At 43.8% G+C, this 17,130-nt stretch overlaps 1 protein-coding gene across 1 annotated transcript in view; it reads left to right on the forward strand.

Moving 5' to 3' along the window:
- C1H3orf52 (chromosome 1 C3orf52 homolog) overlaps positions 1–17,130 on the forward strand; it is a 32,043-nt gene extending 14,913 nt beyond the window's left edge. Inside the window, exons 4-6 of the mRNA XM_012787458.3 lie at positions 3,402–3,472; positions 7,622–7,803; positions 11,610–17,130. Coding sequence (XP_012642912.1) covers positions 3,402–3,472; positions 7,622–7,803; positions 11,610–11,614 — 258 coding nt within the window. The 3' untranslated portion in view covers positions 11,615–17,130. The remainder of the gene's footprint in view (positions 1–3,401; positions 3,473–7,621; positions 7,804–11,609) is intronic.

Here is a 17,130-nt window from a genome sequence, read left to right on the forward strand (position 1 = left end):
TATTTTCTGTAGTCCAAAGCCACAGAAAAGAGCCCTGGGTTCTTGCCATGTGTATCCTAGAGGACAGTGTTCTGCTTTCTCACTCTGGCCTTGCAGTTGATTGAACTTATAGTATTCACTGAGGGTCTGTACGGTATGGCAGACAGCAGGCCAAGTGTCAGGGCTGTATATTCTGTTCCCTCAGTGCCCTCATGGTCCAAGTAGAGGCGGTAATTACAGAGATAGTTCTAAAACAACATGATATGTCCTGTTACTGAGATATGTACAGCGTGTTTCACAACTGCAAAGGATGGCCAAATTTTCAAATTTTGAAAAGAGTTTTCTGGATAAAAGCATGTGATAGGCTGGGCGCGGTGACTCACACCTGTAATCCTAGCACTCTGGGAGGCCAAGGCTGGCGGATCATTTGAGCTCAGGAGTTCGAGACCAGCCTGAGCAAGAGTGAGACTGTCTCTACCAAAAATAGAAAAATTTAGCCAAATGTGGTGGCGCATGCCTGTAGTCCCTGCTACTCAGGAGGCCGAGGCAGTAGGATCGCCTGAGCCCAGGAGTTTGAGGTTGCTGTGAGCTAGGCTGATGCCACAGCACTCTACCCAGGGCAGCACAGTGAGACTCTGTCTCAAAAAAAAAAAAAAAAAAAGAACATGTGACATCAGGGGATCTGCACAGTAGTGTGCAGTGGCCTTCGCGTGCTGTGTGGTTTTTCCACTCTTCGGTTAGGAGCAAAAGATTTTAATCAGCAGATTGCCATGGTCAGAGATTTTCATATTAGCCTTTCTGGGTGATGGTGGAAAAAGAGGAAGAGATGAGTTAGAAGGCCAGGTGAGAAATGACGGAGGCTTGAGCCAGAACAGGGTCAGGGCTCAGATGAAGGGCTCAAGTGAGATTTAGGAAGTTTTCTTGCTCAGCAGGACTCTGACTGGTTGGATGGTGGGGAGGGCGAGCCCGTGTCCAGGCTTCTGGTCGAGCGACTGGGCAGATGGAAGGTGGCATCATTTGTGGAGTGGGAAATGTAGGAGAATGAAACCCCGTGCAGTAATGGAGCTCTGCAGCCAGGCCGTGAGGCTTGTGGAGCAGTCCTGGTCGTCCTCTCAAAGGCAGGGTGGTTCACAGCCAGACCTGGCAGGTTTTTGATAAGAAGATCTGAATGAGACCTTTTTAATAAAGGGATTGGTTCTGTAAAGTTTGGATTCAGTCGAGGGCTGCACTTGGGGATCTAGTGGGTAGTGTGGTAAAATGGGAATAAGCTGAGTTTTAGTGTCTGCAATACCTAAGATTGAATTTTCACCATTTACTAGCAGAGTGACCTGGGGCAGGTTTCTTAACCTCTTGGAATGGAGTACTGTTTTTGTTATTAGTGAAAGGGGAGATATATTAATGCCTGTTTTGTTGGGTTCTTACAAGGATTACAACCATTATGACAAGATTAGAGGAGCACAGGTGCTCTGATCGTTTCCACTCTGCCTTCGAGAGGTTGCATTGCACCTGTTGCATTAAGTGGGAGCATGTTATGGAATGGCAGCCTTCTTGAGATTCGGTTTGGAATTGGGTGGGAGACGAGGTGAACTCCTCATAGGGCACTGCTGTTTTTTGTATGTCCCTCTGTTTGTTATTGGGTAAAGTAATGGGGCACTAATGAAGCCATAACGGCTGAAGCTGGGCATGCCTGGCTCAGCACAAGGGGGGCATTGGGTGCTGGTGGGATTTCCAGAACAGTGTCGGGGCTGAGGGCGGGTCTGGCAGTGCTCTTGCCATGGCTCACACCAGCCCCACAGCTGGGTCCATGCTGGGGAGTATAACCAGATCCCAGGGCGGTCCTCTTCTTTTATGCTAGAACCAATCTGCTAAAGAAGAAGGCATTTAACCTTCCAATGTAAATTTAAAAGAAATGCAATGTAAATACATTCAACCACATGTACTCGAGTACTCATAGTAGGTTAGGATTCCTATCTCCGAAACATGACTAATCAAAGCCTGGGAAAAGATAGGTGTAATACAATACCAACAAGTCAGCATTCAGAGTATAAAACCAACCAGGGCAGATAGATAAGAAAAAGATAACCCAAGAGAAAGAAGGGAAACTAATGGGCAGTTCAGAGTTGAGAAGTCCCAAACAGTTAATAAACCAACAGTTGCTTTCCTTTGCAGGCAAGGCAGTACAAATTAAAACAATCTGAAACACTATTTCATGCCCCTCAGATTGGCAAAAATTTAAGTCTGATAACCTGAAATGCTGGCAAGAATGTGGGAAATGGAATACATGTCCATTGCTGGGAGAGGAAAAGGGAGAACAACTTTGTTAAGTTGGAAATGCACCTTCTCTTGGGCCCAGCACTTCCATTTCTTGTATACATCCAAGGGAAACTCTTACGTGTACAAGAAGAGATGCACAGAGACATTCAAAGAAGACCATTTAGGCATAGGTAATAGGGGACAATTGGAAAGAGCGCACATTCTCATCGGTAGGCAATGGGTAAGTCTGTACAATCATTTAATGAAGTCTATGCAGGAGATAGATGGATGCCCTTTATCCAGATGTACCTTAGGAGTAAATCTCAAGTGTGATTTTGAGTGGAAAAAAAAGCAAGGCCTAGAAGATTATGTGTAATATTGTAACTTTTATTTGAACAAAATGCAAATTAAATTATATATTATGACTACATAAGGAAGTAGTAATTTATAAAATTATGCAAGGAAAGGATGCATGCCAGCTTCAGGGTGACAGCTAGTATGAGGGAACAAGGAAAGAAAAACAGAACGGTGTCTGTAGGAGTCACTTTAGTTTTATTTTGTTTCTTAAAAAGGGCTGAGCTCAATCAATATAACAAAATGTGAAGGCATGAAACATAGGCAGTGGGAACACAGGTGTCATTTTTTGTGATGGTTGCAGTGGTTTATGCATAAAATAAAACCTCCATATCTTTGCAATTCCCACGTTGTTCCTTTGTGCAGGGCAAGTGCTAGACCTGTGGCTCAGCATGGCTGTGTGTCCTTACAAGGAGGCTCTGGAGAAGGAAGAAAGGAGCTTTTGGCCTGTGGTGGTCCAGGTGCTGGGTGGTCTGTGGTGCTGTCCCCCCACCGCCACTTCATGGTCTTTTCCTGTGAGCTCCAGCTGTTGACCACTCGCACCACTAAGGCCACAAGGTGTCAGTGTGACTTAAACGAGAGGTTGAAAATTCCCAGCCAACTCACTTGGTCCTCATAAATGTGGGTCTGTTGAGTTAGTGTTAACTTGAGTTTTGGCTTATAGTAGGCTCCAGCCTTCCTATATCTTGGTCCAGAGCCTCTAGATAAGTTAATTTCTAGCTAGAGTGGAATTTCCTTTGTCTAGAAGCTTTGCTTTGCCAGGTGATGTGCACTAGGATCTGTCAGTAATGTGTGTGGTTGTTTTTTTGTTTCAGCTCACAGATGTGTACAGTACATCGCCGGCTCTGAGTCGTTATTTTACTTCTGTTGAAATAGCGGACTTCAGGTAAGAGTGTGGAGCATTACATTTTGGTCTCTTTCTCTGGAAAGAGACTCTCCCCACCCCCACCTGATCACCATTTACCTGGGAGGGTTTCCCTGAGCCTCAGAGCATGAAGGACAGTGATCATAGAGTTAGGGAGTGTTGGCGCTGGGAGAGAGGGTCTTTGGAGACCAACTGGCTCAACTCCCTTATTTTACAAATGAGAAAAAGGAAGCCTAGATCCATTGCTCATTAATGGTTAATGAATCAACGGTTCAACCAAGGTCACACGGTAGAGAGGAAAAGCCAGTCCCTGGTGAACCATGTTTAACCATGGATGCTCAGATAAGCTAAGGGTAGAAATGGAAACAAATCTCAGATAATGCTATGATAGAAATGGTATAACCTACGTCCTGGCTTTTGCTTTTCAGGAGCACAAATAATCCAGGATTACATTCTCCTTGCTTAACATTAAAACATGTATACAACAGGAAAAGTCTGCCTGCAGCCTTTTCTCTTATAACTAATATAACAGCCTTTTCTCTTATAACTCTTCTCCATAACTAATTCCGTGCCCTGCCACAAAACTAACAGCTATCAGTAGTTTGGTGTGATTTCTTCTGTGTACCTGTGTAGTATACACACACACATATGTACTTTTTTTTTCTTTTTTAAATTTCCCCCTGATCTTTAATATTTTCGGGCTGTAGGCATCAGGGTGTTTGTAAAGGAGTCAGTTTATTATCCTTTTTATATCATTAGGACTATTGGGGATGATTTAAGCAAGATTTACACCAAAGCTTTATTATCTACTTTTCCTAAGATGTCTGAGGAATGTGACCATCAAAAGCAATATCATATCTCAAACCATAACAGACCTGGGAGGGGAAGTGTGTAAAGCAGGTGGTAGTACCACAGGGCAGGACCAAACTGATCCGAGGTCTGCAGATATTTAAGTGTCCAGCCACCTCCATCTTCCTTCTTTATAGATCCCCTGTGTCTACGTAACATCTTCAACATTGCTTATTTTAATCATAAACAGTGGGTGCTAAAATGCCCATAGAAAAGGGAGGTATGCATGATCAGACCTAACGCACTTTCCTCCATGCCTATCTTATGGGTCCAGAGTAGCTGGGATTATATAACAGGGGTGGCGGTAGATATTGGGGAAAACCCATCAGAAAACTGAGTAAAACATGGCCAGAAATCTGGCTAACACTTAATGTTAGAGAATCTGTTCTTAGAAGTTATTTGAAAGAAAAGCCAGGAACTTTAGTATTTTGTATAAAGAAATTCTCTCTGGAAAATATTTTTGTTTTGTTTGAATAAGTCCAGGCCGAGTTTCTAAAACGCTGAATAGAGAAACAAAAGCCATTGCTTCCAAAAGGATGCTGCACACGGGCAGGAGACAGCCAAACCCCTGGCGTGTGTGTTTGTATCTGCAGGAGGATCCCGACCTCAGTCTTGGAACAGGAGCCTGGAGCAACGTCCTTTGGGTTATCGGCTGGCAGACCCACTCTGGTAGTGGGCAGCTGTAGCAAAGGCCACAGGATTCACTGCTTCCCTGAAATGTTCCACAGTGGACTAGATCTTCTCATTCAGCTTCTGATCCTGTCTTCTGAAAGCAGTCTCTGCCCTTTTCATTAGCCAGCCCCAGTCCTTGCTCATGGGATGCAGGGTGGCTGCCTGTCTAGGTGTTGACCCTCATTAGCCGTAATTAGAGGGCAGAGCTTAGAGAACAAGACACTTGCAAACTAGGGTCGCTCCATTGGAATTTGAAAGTGCATTTCCAGCCTGCCTATAGTGGTAGCCCTGAGACTGTGAATTTCTCGAGAGTCCTGACTATATTATTCATGTGATCCACAGAGTTTGTCACATTTCTTGGCTGTGGTAGAGTTTTTTAACTGAATCCTCAGCCACTTCGTAAAATGCAAAAATATTGGCCTATGTGACCTCTGGCCACAAGAGGGAGCTCTGCCTCCCCTTAGCAGGGCAGTGGCCTAAGTCATGCCTCTGTAAAACTTCACTAGGGTGATAGTCTCGGATACCATCTCCTATTAATTATTTTATCGCTGGTTCTTAATCTGGGTCATCTTGAACCAAAGTAATAGAATAACTGTGAAAAATCTAAGTGTTGAAATAACGTTTAAAGAGCAGCATAAGCTACTAATTAACTGAGGATAGCCCTATGGTTATTTTTATTTTAGAAATGGGAAAAATATGTCCTAGGAAGATTTTCCTTAGATCCTATTAGTGAGAGTTTAAAGCTTGGTCCTCCTGCCTTTGGGGCCTCTGGAACTGAAATTGAGACAGAAAAGTTTCTCACTTGGGGGGCAAACCAGGGAATTATGATTCCTTGCAGGACATAGTGCAGTCTCTGTGAGAGTTCAGAAGTTCTGGACCCAGGCAATGGCAGGGAGACTAAAACATTTTTATAGGTTGAATAAAGTGCTGGTTAAACTGAATAGCTCTGGAATGCGTTCAGGGGGGCAGCGTTAAGAACGTGGAAGAGGCCGGGCGTGGTGGCTCACGCCTGTAATCCTAGCACTCTGGGAGGCCGAGGCGGGCGGATTGCTCGAGGTCAGGAGTTCAAAGCCAGCCTGAGCAAGAGCGAGACCCCGTCTCTACCATAAATAGAAAGAAATTGATTGGCCAACTAATATATATATAGAAAAAATTAGCCGGGCATGGTGGCGCATGCCTGTAGTCCCGGCTACTCGGGAGGCTGAGGCAGCAGGATTGCTTGAGCCCAGGAGTTTGAGGTTGCTGTGAGCTAGGCTGACGCCATGGCACTCACTCTAGCCTGGGAAACAAAGCGAGACTGTCTCAAAAAAAAAAAAAAAAAAAGAACGTGGAGGAGAGAATGTATGAAGAGAAAAGGGCAGGCTTCCTGGGTTTGCCTTAAGCAGAAAAGACTGAGGTTGAGACTGCGAGTATCCTGCCAACTACGCCAAACTGCAGGGTGAGAGTAGTTGAGGCAGGCCCGTGAGGAGATCAGCTGCTTCTTCCCACGGAGCCAAGTCCCTAAGATGGGCGTTGCCACAGAGGATAAAGAAATGGATAGGCAACAGAGAGAAATAAAGGAATACAGAGAGACTAAGGTATAGTTTATAGTTATATATATATATAAAGATCATATATATAACACAGCGGGGGGCACCTAGGAGACTGGCGCATCTCCATAAACGCAAGCAATATGGTTAGATTCATACAGGCTTTTTAAATCACATACATCAATTCCCAGTTGTCAGGGTAACATACTTGCATATCAGGGAATGCAGTTGCTAGGGGATACAGGTAGTGGGTTAGAGTCAAAAGTCCTCTCAAGGGACTTCTAATCTATCTAGGTGAACAAGCAGGTACAAAGTTTTTCAGAGGCTAGCTTCTAAAGAGGTAGTTGTCAGTTAACAAAGGTAAAACAAAAGAAGTATAGTGACTCTATATATCTTTGATTAGTTATGGTGGACTTAAAGGTAGACAGACAGGAGAGAGTAGGAAGCCCATCTCTAATAAAACAGGTTGTTTATAACCACTGGGGTGCATCTCTGGGCAAAGTGCACTCATTGTCTCCGGCTCCCATCCTGTGGGCCATGTTTGCCTTGTCTTGTCTTTTAAGACACAGGGAAGCTCACAGATTTTGAGATACTGGGAAACCTTCCTGGAAAACATCCCCACCGGAGATTTGAGAGCTCTCCCATGATAGCAGCCTCTAATAAGTGGACCATTGAGTCCACACATTCCTTTAGGGCAAAACTCTGCAAACTCCTGTTTCTGTCTTTAATATAGTAATATTGGGTTATACAAAAAAAATAATGGTCTTATGGGCCACACCTCATTAATTCCTCAAATCATATTTTCCCAATATGGGACAGACAACCTGTCAACCCTGGCATTTTCCTTGACCATAGCTGGGATGTGCCTCTCCCTTTGATGTCCTCTCCAAGTGGACTCTGAGGGGATGGGCACTAGAGGGAAGGAGGAGGTCAGGATCACCTCAACTCTTTGTGATGGACCTGTGGAATAGGATTCTCCTAGGACAGTACATTCTTCTAGGACAGGACACCCTTTGCTACTTTGTACTGGAAGAACATGCAGCACTGAAAAAATGTTATTGCTAAATTTGGTTTCCTGAGTTGCAGTGTGATTCTGTTTCTTGTTTGATTTGCCTTTTAGTGGTGAAAACAGCACAGTGACCTACCACCTGCAGTTCAGGGTTCCATCAGATAATGACAGTTTTATGAAGTATATGATGAGTGAAGAGTTGGTGCTGGGCATTTTGCTACAGGATTTCCATGATCAGAGCATACCTGGTTGTGAGAGTCTGGGGCTCGATCCAGAATCCCTTTTGCTGTACGGTAAGTAGAGCAAGTAAAGAAGTCAGAGTTGTACTGATACATGAGTGAACCAGACTGGGGACAGATGGTCTGGTTTGGTTTGACAACCTTGGTGACCTGGTATGATGTCAAATCATTCATCCAATAACTTGTGTACTCAGCCCATGGTGCTTCTGTTCCAGGCTCTATGGAGGTTACCTAGTCCCTGCACTCTGTAAGCAGACATTGTAGTTATAAAAAACAATCATGGAAAGGATAATTGAACTGTGAAGATGAAGGTTGGTAAATTTTTCCTTGTTGTAGTTCATCCACCTTCTAATCCCATGTTCTCTTTTACAACATCATTAGCAACCTTTATGTCGTTTCACAAGAGAACTAAGTATTGAGGAATTTGAAATAACGGGGATAGCTAAATTGTTGAAAGATTATCTCCTTTTGGAGATAATCTTTTTGTTTTTCTGTTGAAAGCCACTAAATTCATTAAGAAGTTAACGGAGGGGCATTAAAAAGCAAATTAATTTCTTTCTCTACAAATTTACTCATTTACTTTTAAAACTGAAAACAGAACAAGGAAATTGGTATGTTATTTAATGAACATGGCCAACACCCTACTTGTCAGATTCTGAGAACTCTTTTTTTTGAGATAGGGTCTCACTCTGTTGCCCAGGCTGGAATGCAGTTGTGTCATTGTAGCTCACTGCAACTTCAAACTCCTGGGCTTAAGTGATCCTCCTGCCTCAGCCTCCTGAGCAGCTGGGACTACAGATGTGCGCCAACATGCCTGGCTAATTTTTCTATTTTTTGTAGAGACAGGGTCTTGAACTCCTGGCCTCATGTAATCCTCCCACCTCACCCTCCCAAAGTTCTAGGATGACAGGCATGAGCCACTATGCCAGCCTTAGACTCTGAGAATTTTTAATGCTTTGCATAAAACCTGACAAAAAGGAAGATTGGAAGGCGAAATGGCTCCCCACTTGGGAAATGTCCTTCCGTTGCTTCTGGATCAGAGCATTTGCCTCTGCTTATGACCCCATATCCTTTCTCACTTCTGATACGTGACTTGGCGGCATGTTGGCTCTTGTTTAGCCTAGGATGCCAACAATCTTGGGTGTTTTATTATCTCATCCACGGTCCATGAAAAACAATTTCCACGCATTAGTAGGTACCCAGTAAATACTACTTAAGTGAATGAAGAAGGGAAATTAGAAGATGTGGTTAGCAGCAGGTGCAGTGGCAGCACCTAGAATCAGAAGAGTGGAACGGAGGATTGCAAAGCAGGTGCGTCACTACATGGTTTGAGAAGAGGTGTTTATTATGACATTTCTTGATGGGAGGGAAAGTAGAGTAATCTCAGCCTGAGAAGATACAGGGCTATGTGCAGCAGTTCTTAAAGCTTTCTTTTCCCAAACGAATAAAAGGAACGACCTTCAGAAGGACACATTTTAGTTCACTGGAAAATTCTCATAAATGAATAGTTTTCTCACAGAGCATCCTGAATAAATAAAGTGTGTCTGTGGGTCAGGCAGACAGCATATGTGTGTGGGGTGAGGAGATTATGCCCGTTACAGGAATTTTAAAAAGAAAGGGAAAAACCCCCAAGCCTGCAGCCGCCACCTGTGTAACCAAACGTGTGATGCCGGTTGAGGCCACTGCTGGGGTGTGACTGGTCCTGAATGTCTGAGGCCCCTCTATGAACTGCGGTGCTGGCTCCTTCCAAATGCAGGTGAGGGGGGTGGGAGGAGGGAGAGGAAAGGTTTGAGAGGGTAAGAGGCTGAGAAGTCCATACAGAGCAGGATAGAGGCATCGCTTGTGAGGCCTCAGGAGCTCTGAGAAGACCCCCGAGCTCGGCCAAGTGGCCTCAGAGCTGCTTCCCCAGGGCCAGGCACTGCGTTGGCCGCTGGGGATACAGCCGTGAGTTGCACAGCCCCTGCTCTTCTGTCCTCTTTCCCTCAGACATTTCTTCTGCGGGGACTTTCTGTGACCCATGTCCCACTTTCCAGAGCACGAATGTGCAGTATTGAGCCATTTGACATTTTCAGGAATGTGAGTTTCAGCCCCCTCTCAAATGGAAGGGTGGACAGTGACCAGTGGTGAGGCGAGGACGGAAGAGAGACGAGTAGCAGGCAAGCAGAGGAAGGGATGAGCCCAGAGCCAGCTCTCAAAAAGGGGAAGACATGTGGCAGGAGAGGCCGAGTGAGAGCCAGTGGGCTCTCAGGGCAGTTTCCACCCACACATCAGCGTGGGTTTGGCGGGCTTCACCTCCCATCCCCATGATTACTGGGCAGCTAGTTGCTTGCAGTGATAATGTTCTTAGTCTTCTAAGAGCAAAGATTCTTAATATGATGACATGTGTTTGGTTCGTATATCCCTCAGAGATTGGAAGACAGCTGTGTCCCTTCTTCACAGAAAATAAAATGCACATACCCCTCCTCACTACATAAAATTGTACAGTTTCAGAGATTCCAAGGATTCCCTTGATACCATCCTGTGGTTCATTGGAGTTTCATATGTGTGTACTTTAGAGGTGGAACCTTAATTTAGTCTGTAATTTGGATTTCTGAGCGGTTTTGTGTGTGTACGCTTCTCATTCTGTAATTTGGAAATACAGTAATTGTTGTGACCTGGCTGCAGGCATATTTTAATTCACTGTAAAAATAAAAACTTTCCTTAATATGTATTTATAAAGGAATTTTTAAAACTCTTCACTCCTCACCCTTCCCTGTTTTTGATCACCTTCACCTTATGGATGGTGGGGCCAGGTAAGATGGGGAAGTCTGTTTTACTAATGCCAAAGGATAAGTCAGAAGCATGAGTTATTTTGGACACAAATTGGTTACTTGGTACTGTTTCCTCACATGGGAAGGAGTCAGTCCTAGTAGACAGCGGAAAAAAAGACCAAAGCAGGGTTTTTGTGAGAGAGAAGAGGAAATAGCTCCAGGCAGTGAGAACAGTGAATCTCGCTGGCACATTTTGGGGTAGGCTGATGGGTGTTGCTGGCACAGGGCAGTGCATGTGTTCTGTCCTTGGAGAGGCTTCTCGCTGTGTAAGGAGCGCCGTTTGCATTGTTTATGGATTTTCCAGGAAAGTGAAGAGTTTAATCGTGGAGCACTAGTTCTCAACCTGGTAGTGATTTGCCCCGCCACGGGTATTGGTGATGTCTGGAGACATTTTTAGTTGTCCCAACTGAAAGTATATGTGAGATGCTAGCATCTAGTGGGCATGAGCCAGGAACTCCTCGAAACAGAGGAGTTAGATCTAGTTTAAACACCCTACAATGCGCACAGCACAGTTCTCGACAGCGAAGGGTTCTCCAGCCCCAGATGCCTGTCGTGCCGAGGCTGAGAACCCTGCTGGGGAGACGTGGGCGGTCCCTGCACAGTGTCAGAGACTGCTGGTCTTGCACGTGCACCTCCACCAGGGCCCGCTCTGCACCATTTCCTGCATCAGAAGTTTCATGCTGTGTCATAAATGTTTTAAAAGACTAAAGCTTCAGAGGTATTTTTATGGTTAGATTATGAAAAAGGACTGAATGTTAAAATGTTCTTAGTATCCAAAAGCCACATCAAAATGCTTATCATGAATATTTATCATGTTGCTCATTTGCCATAAGCAACAAATAATGAATGTTATTTTGCACTTTGAAAAGTATTCCGAGAGGGTGGTGTGTGTGTGTGTACTGAAGAGTAAACGTCCTCTGTTAGGAATTCACGAACATTCTAATTTTATCCAAGACTTACTCAAACGAAACCCAATAAAAACATAAATGTTTACAATAATCATGATTTTAAAAATTACTGACTTCTCTTCACCCTGTGTCTTCTTTTCAGAATGAAGTGGTGGAGGTCGGTCCATGTCCGGAAGCAGTGCTCCACTGAGTTTTGGAGATGAAGAGCATTCTTTCTGTTTTACTGAAAAAATCCTGTGGATCAATAGAGAAGAACCCGGCAATGACCAGAGGGGTGGAGACTGGGCCTTTCTCTCCCGATTCTGCACAGTTACAAAGTCTGGCTCCATGTCCAGAGAAACCGCTCTCCACAGCATTTGAGGTCACTGCTATTCTTGAAGCACCAGCCACCTCTGCCCACACGTGGGCACTTTCTCTTTACGGCGGGGGTGGTGCACTGCCCCCTTTAGGCAGGGTCCTCTTAGCAAGCGCTGCTGGAGCAGGGCGGGGCAGGCAGCCAGGTGAGGGAGATTGAGCCAGTCACTCACTGAAACCCCCCTCCTCCCTCCCACCATTATATTAGCTCTACCTCTAAGCCAGGCCGTGAGGACAGGGAAAGCACTTTATAAGACCCGAGCAGCATAGCTGTGTGTCTACTTCCATGACCCGTGTAAGACACCTGGGTATCTTAGCAAAACAGCCTTAGGCATATCAACCTAATGTTACTGTGATATAGATATATGTGTGTGTGTATATATTTGTGTATATGTCTATAGCTACAGGAAGAAGATGTACGTTTCTTAATTATTTTGCATCTCCTCATTGTTCCTGTGATTCCTGAGCACCTGTTTTGGAAACATGAGTCCCTTTTAGATTTGAACATACTACTGTCATTTGGATAGTCACCCCGTATTTTTGTAAACTTCCATCAGAGTTCACGAAGACTGTTTAACATCTGCTGTGGATATTACACATTGGCTCTTTACTGCCCAGAGTCCTTAGGTATTGATTGTGTATCTTATCACAGATGGTTGGGATACAGGAAGAACCACTCTCCTTTGGAAATAATCCCTTGGAAGCTTAAGACAAGATCATTTGGGAGCTAGGAGGAATATTATTGACTGTATGGGTTGTCTGTGGATATAGAATTGCCTGTCACGAGGGAATAGAGTATTTGTTTTATCGGGAAAATTGCTTTGTTGAGAATTTACCAAGAGAAAGAGTTTTGTGGTTATACAGTGAGCGACTCTTAGCCCCGATCTCTCAGTTAAATTAGCTGAGGGAGGAAGTCCGTGTGAGGGCAGCTGTGTGAGGTGTGTGGCAGATTGTTTATCACAGGCTAGATTTGACTTGAGCTCCTTATGCCCCAGGACTGAATAATGTGAATTCACTTTTTTATCTAACTAGAAGATATATGTACTGTAGCATATTGTCTCATTTTAAAGATAGTTCCTTAAACTAGTGACACTAGTGGATTTCCCTTCTTCCTCTTTTATTTTTTACATGTCAAATGTGAGCCTTAGTGCCTTAGAGCCTTTCTTATTTTTAGAAAATAATGGAGAATTTTAATGGAGAATGATTTAAAAACATGTACAATAAATTCTTTTTGCATCTGCATTGTTGCATTCACATTTGCCTCAAAGGGCCCGTTGAGTCTGGAAACAGGATTTGGTTTCATGCTTTCTTTCTTCTTTAGAAAGCACCAAGATGCAAGTACTTTGTCTTGGGTTTTGACCACTTGCAAGTCATAAAGGGGACTTTCCACAGGTTTGATTTTTTGAGCCAGATAGTGTGGAAAGGACTGACCTTTGTGACTGAAACATTTTGAGGTGTTTGAAAAAAATGACCCTTGCTTTCTTATACGCTGCTCTGCTATAGGAGAGAAACGTATTGGCTGTCACACATCTTAAATGACAGGCATAATGTGTTGTGCTTGTAAGGTTTCAACAGATATCTGTGAAACCATTGAAGGATTTGAGAAGAAAAACTGCTCTTTTCTGGAAGCCACTTAGGTGTGGATATGTTACCAAACACTCGGCATCTGTCCACGAGGCTAAATCAGAGGAACAAGTATAAATATTTTGGGGAGGAGGAAAGAGATTTACTTTGCCTGTAAAAGAGGAAAAATTATCTCAAAATCCAATTTTTTCCTGAACATAGGTAGAAATGTGGATCTTTTAAAGGGAGAGCCCCTCAGTTGTATTGTGGTTAACTATTCTAATTGTCCCATCTGTGCCAAAGACAAAGCTTGTGAGCTCCTCCAGCCACCTGCTGAGGGTGGTGCCACCTGCTGAGGGTGGTGCCACCTGCTGAGGGTGGTGCCACCTGGGATAAGAGCAAAAGGCCTTCTCCCTGCTCCTCCCCACCACTGGCCTAAGGCAGGGATGCAGGTTTCAGTTCTCAAAGAGTTGGGGAAGTTTCCAAGAGCCAGAAAAAAATTTTTTTTGCTGTTTTTTTTTATTTTTGAGGCCATTCCCTCTGTTACGCATTCCCCACTCTCAATATTTTGCTTCCATGTCTATGGGAGGAGGACGACTGCTCTTTTCAGATAGAGAGGAGACAGCCAGATCAGTGGAACCCTCTCCTGTCCCCCTGCCAACAAAATTCTAGCCATGTGTCCAATCCTTTTTTTGCTTTTTAATTTAATTTAGTTCTGTAGGTTTTTAAAAGTGATGTGTTTTATAGAAGAAGCCTATATGGGATTCCAGTGGAGAAGAAGACAATAAGAAAAGAAGCTGCTAGTGTTATTAGGGAGTCAGGACCTGCCCAGATGAAACAGGAAACAGTAGGAAAAAAATGCCCAGATGTTAAAAACAAAGAAAGACAAACTGTAGGGGTGTGGGTGGTCAGAGAAAAGAGTGGTCAGTATAGTTTAACTGGAGAAGGCTTTGTATAGGAAAAAGGACTCTAACCGAATTCTGAAGCACTGACTGGTGGGATTTGAATAAGCAGATTTACTTTTCTTTATGTTTGTGTTTGCTGGGGCTGGAATGCAGTGGGGTGGCATAGCTCACTACGGTCTCAAATGGCTGAGCTGGAGTGACCCTTCTGCCTCACCTCCCAAGTGGCTGGGACTACAGGCATGGGCCACCACAACACCTAGCTAATTTTTGTAGAGATGAAGTCTAACTATGTTGCTCAGGCTGGTCTTGAACTCCAGGCCTCAAGCAATCTTTTTGCCTCAGCCTCCCAAAGTGATAGGATTGTAGGTGTGAGCCACCGTGCTCTCTTTCTCCTTTTTCTGTTAGATGTGAATTCTGGACATGAACTCCTGCCCTAGTCAGAGTCTGGTCAATGCTAAGAAAAATGGGAGAAATCTCTCAAAGTTCTCCCTTCTCTTCCATGACTGGTTCATTGCTTTGAAATAAGTTAATTCACACTGTTGCTGCATTGTGGGCAGCTTTATCCACAGACATCCTTTAATGTTTCCTATATGATTGGAGATCATAGACTTAGCATCAAAAGGGAGCCCTCCATCTTACAGTTGGGAACCAAGGCCTGGAGAGCTGGAAGGACTAGCCCAGAGCTCCATGGTTCATTGGGGGCAAAGTCCAGCCTGCTGGGCAACCGTAAGTGATGAATGGCCTGATAGCAGCCCCAGGGGCACGCTCAGTTCAGGCTTGGTTGACTCCTGGCAGTCCGTGAGGAGCACAAGTGGTCTGGAGAAGGGATGAAACGAGGGGGAAGGCCACCAGACTGCAGAAGACTTTCTGTGATGATAGTGACCACTCAGTGCTTCACCCAGCACCTTGCAAAAGAACCCTCTTTAGGAAACCCATTGAACAATTGGCAGGACCCAGGTACACTTAGATCAAGTGGCTTTCTGAGCTTAAGAGGCTATAGGCCTAGAAAAGAACAGAGTCAGATAAATGTAAACAGAATCTCCTTTTCTCTACAAGCCGCTGTGGAGTCCTAGAGACTCCTTTTTCTGTTCTGCCTATGACCTTCTGTCCCTGAGAATATCTGAAGTGCTTCTCACCCAAGTTTGTCCTAAAAACATTAACATTTGAACCTGTTGTCAACAGTAGATTTTCCTGCCCTATCTATGCCCTCTTCCTATTTTTGTCTTCTTTTTTAAAAAAAGAATTTATTCACAGAATAGGGGATTATTTATGGATACTGGTATGCACGTAAAACGGAAACCACAGAGTCTGCAGTTGCTGCATAAATTGTTCCTCTGAATTTTAGCTATGTACAGTTTTAAGACCAGCGTGGGGGAGGGGTGTGTTCTGGTTATATCTGTGCTTTGAGAGACTAATTTAGATGTTCAGCTTCAATTTGTCTATCAAGAAGAGGGATTCTTATACTGAGGTATTGTATCCCTAACCCCTTCAAATCATATACAAATGTGTGTGGGGTGTCTGTGTGTGTGTGTGTGTGTGTGTGTGTGAATATACATTTTCTGCAAAGATGGCAAACAGCTTCATCAGAAATCCTGAAATCTATGAAAAACAGGATCAGCATTATATACTGGATTTTTTTTACATTAAAATGTATTTACTAGAAAATTTGAGACTTTTACACATTAAGTACATTAAAGTTATGTCATAGAATCTTTTTCTTCAAATTTTTGTTATCAATAATATATATATTTTTTGAGACACAGTCTCACTCTGTTGCTCAGGCTAGCATGCCATGGCATCAGCCTAGCTCACAGCAACCTCAAACTCCTGGGCTCAAGCAATCCTGCCTCAGCCTCTTGAGTAGCTGGGACTACATGCGTCACTATGTCCGGCTGATTTTTTTCTGTATATGTTTTTAGTTGGCCAATTAATTTCTTTCTATTTTTAGTAGAGACAGGGTCTCGCTCTTGCTCAGGCTGGTTTTGAAGTTCTGACCTTGAGCAATCCTCCTGCTTCAGCCTCCCAGAGTGCTAGGATTATAGGCATGAGCCACCTCGCCCGGCCTCAATAATATTTTTGATTGACAAATCTATATATACATTATAGTGAGTATTTTGAAGCACTCCCAAATGGCTCTGCTCAAAAATAATTCAATTTTGTAATCCCTTTATTATAAGAACAACTTTCTTTGGTTAAGTATTTATGCTTAATATGTTCCTGATAAAAGGTATATACTGCTTGGGACAGGTAATGCTTTGACAGGATAAGGTTCAAACAAATATAACTTACTGTAATAGGAATATTTCAACCAACCAACTTCCATAATGGTCCAATATCCACGTGAAAAATCCCAGCATAACCCCATGGATTGGGTGTTTCTGCCTCACTAGAGGACTGCTGGGTGACCCGGGATCACCAGATGCATCAGCGTGTTTTTCTCCATACACCATAAAAGATGTTTGTTTCTCTTTCCTCTTTGGTGTCATTTATTCAGAGTCTGTGATAGATGATTTGCGTACCTTCGATGTAATCCTTCTCTTAATGGGGTGAAAAAGCTGAGCCTCCAAGTAACAGGTGCAAAGTTACAGAGGGAGGAAGAGATAGAACCAGAATTTGAATGACTGATTATCTGTCTCTGGGGTCCACACTCTTTCCCCTACGCCCCGTTACATCTCGTACAGTATTTCACTGCTTCTTTTGAACCTGAGTGAATCCTGGCCACGGATCTAAGTTAGGGTTCCATGGGGAAAAATTTTTGCTAAAAGTAGAAAGCAGAGTACAAGATACCAAGATGTGATTGGCTCTCTAACTGAAGACCACTGACTGGCTGTAGTCTCAGCA

Source organism: Microcebus murinus, chromosome 1 (assembly GCF_040939455.1).
Source record: "Microcebus murinus isolate Inina chromosome 1, M.murinus_Inina_mat1.0, whole genome shotgun sequence".
Lineage (NCBI taxonomy): Eukaryota > Metazoa > Chordata > Mammalia > Primates > Cheirogaleidae > Microcebus > Microcebus murinus.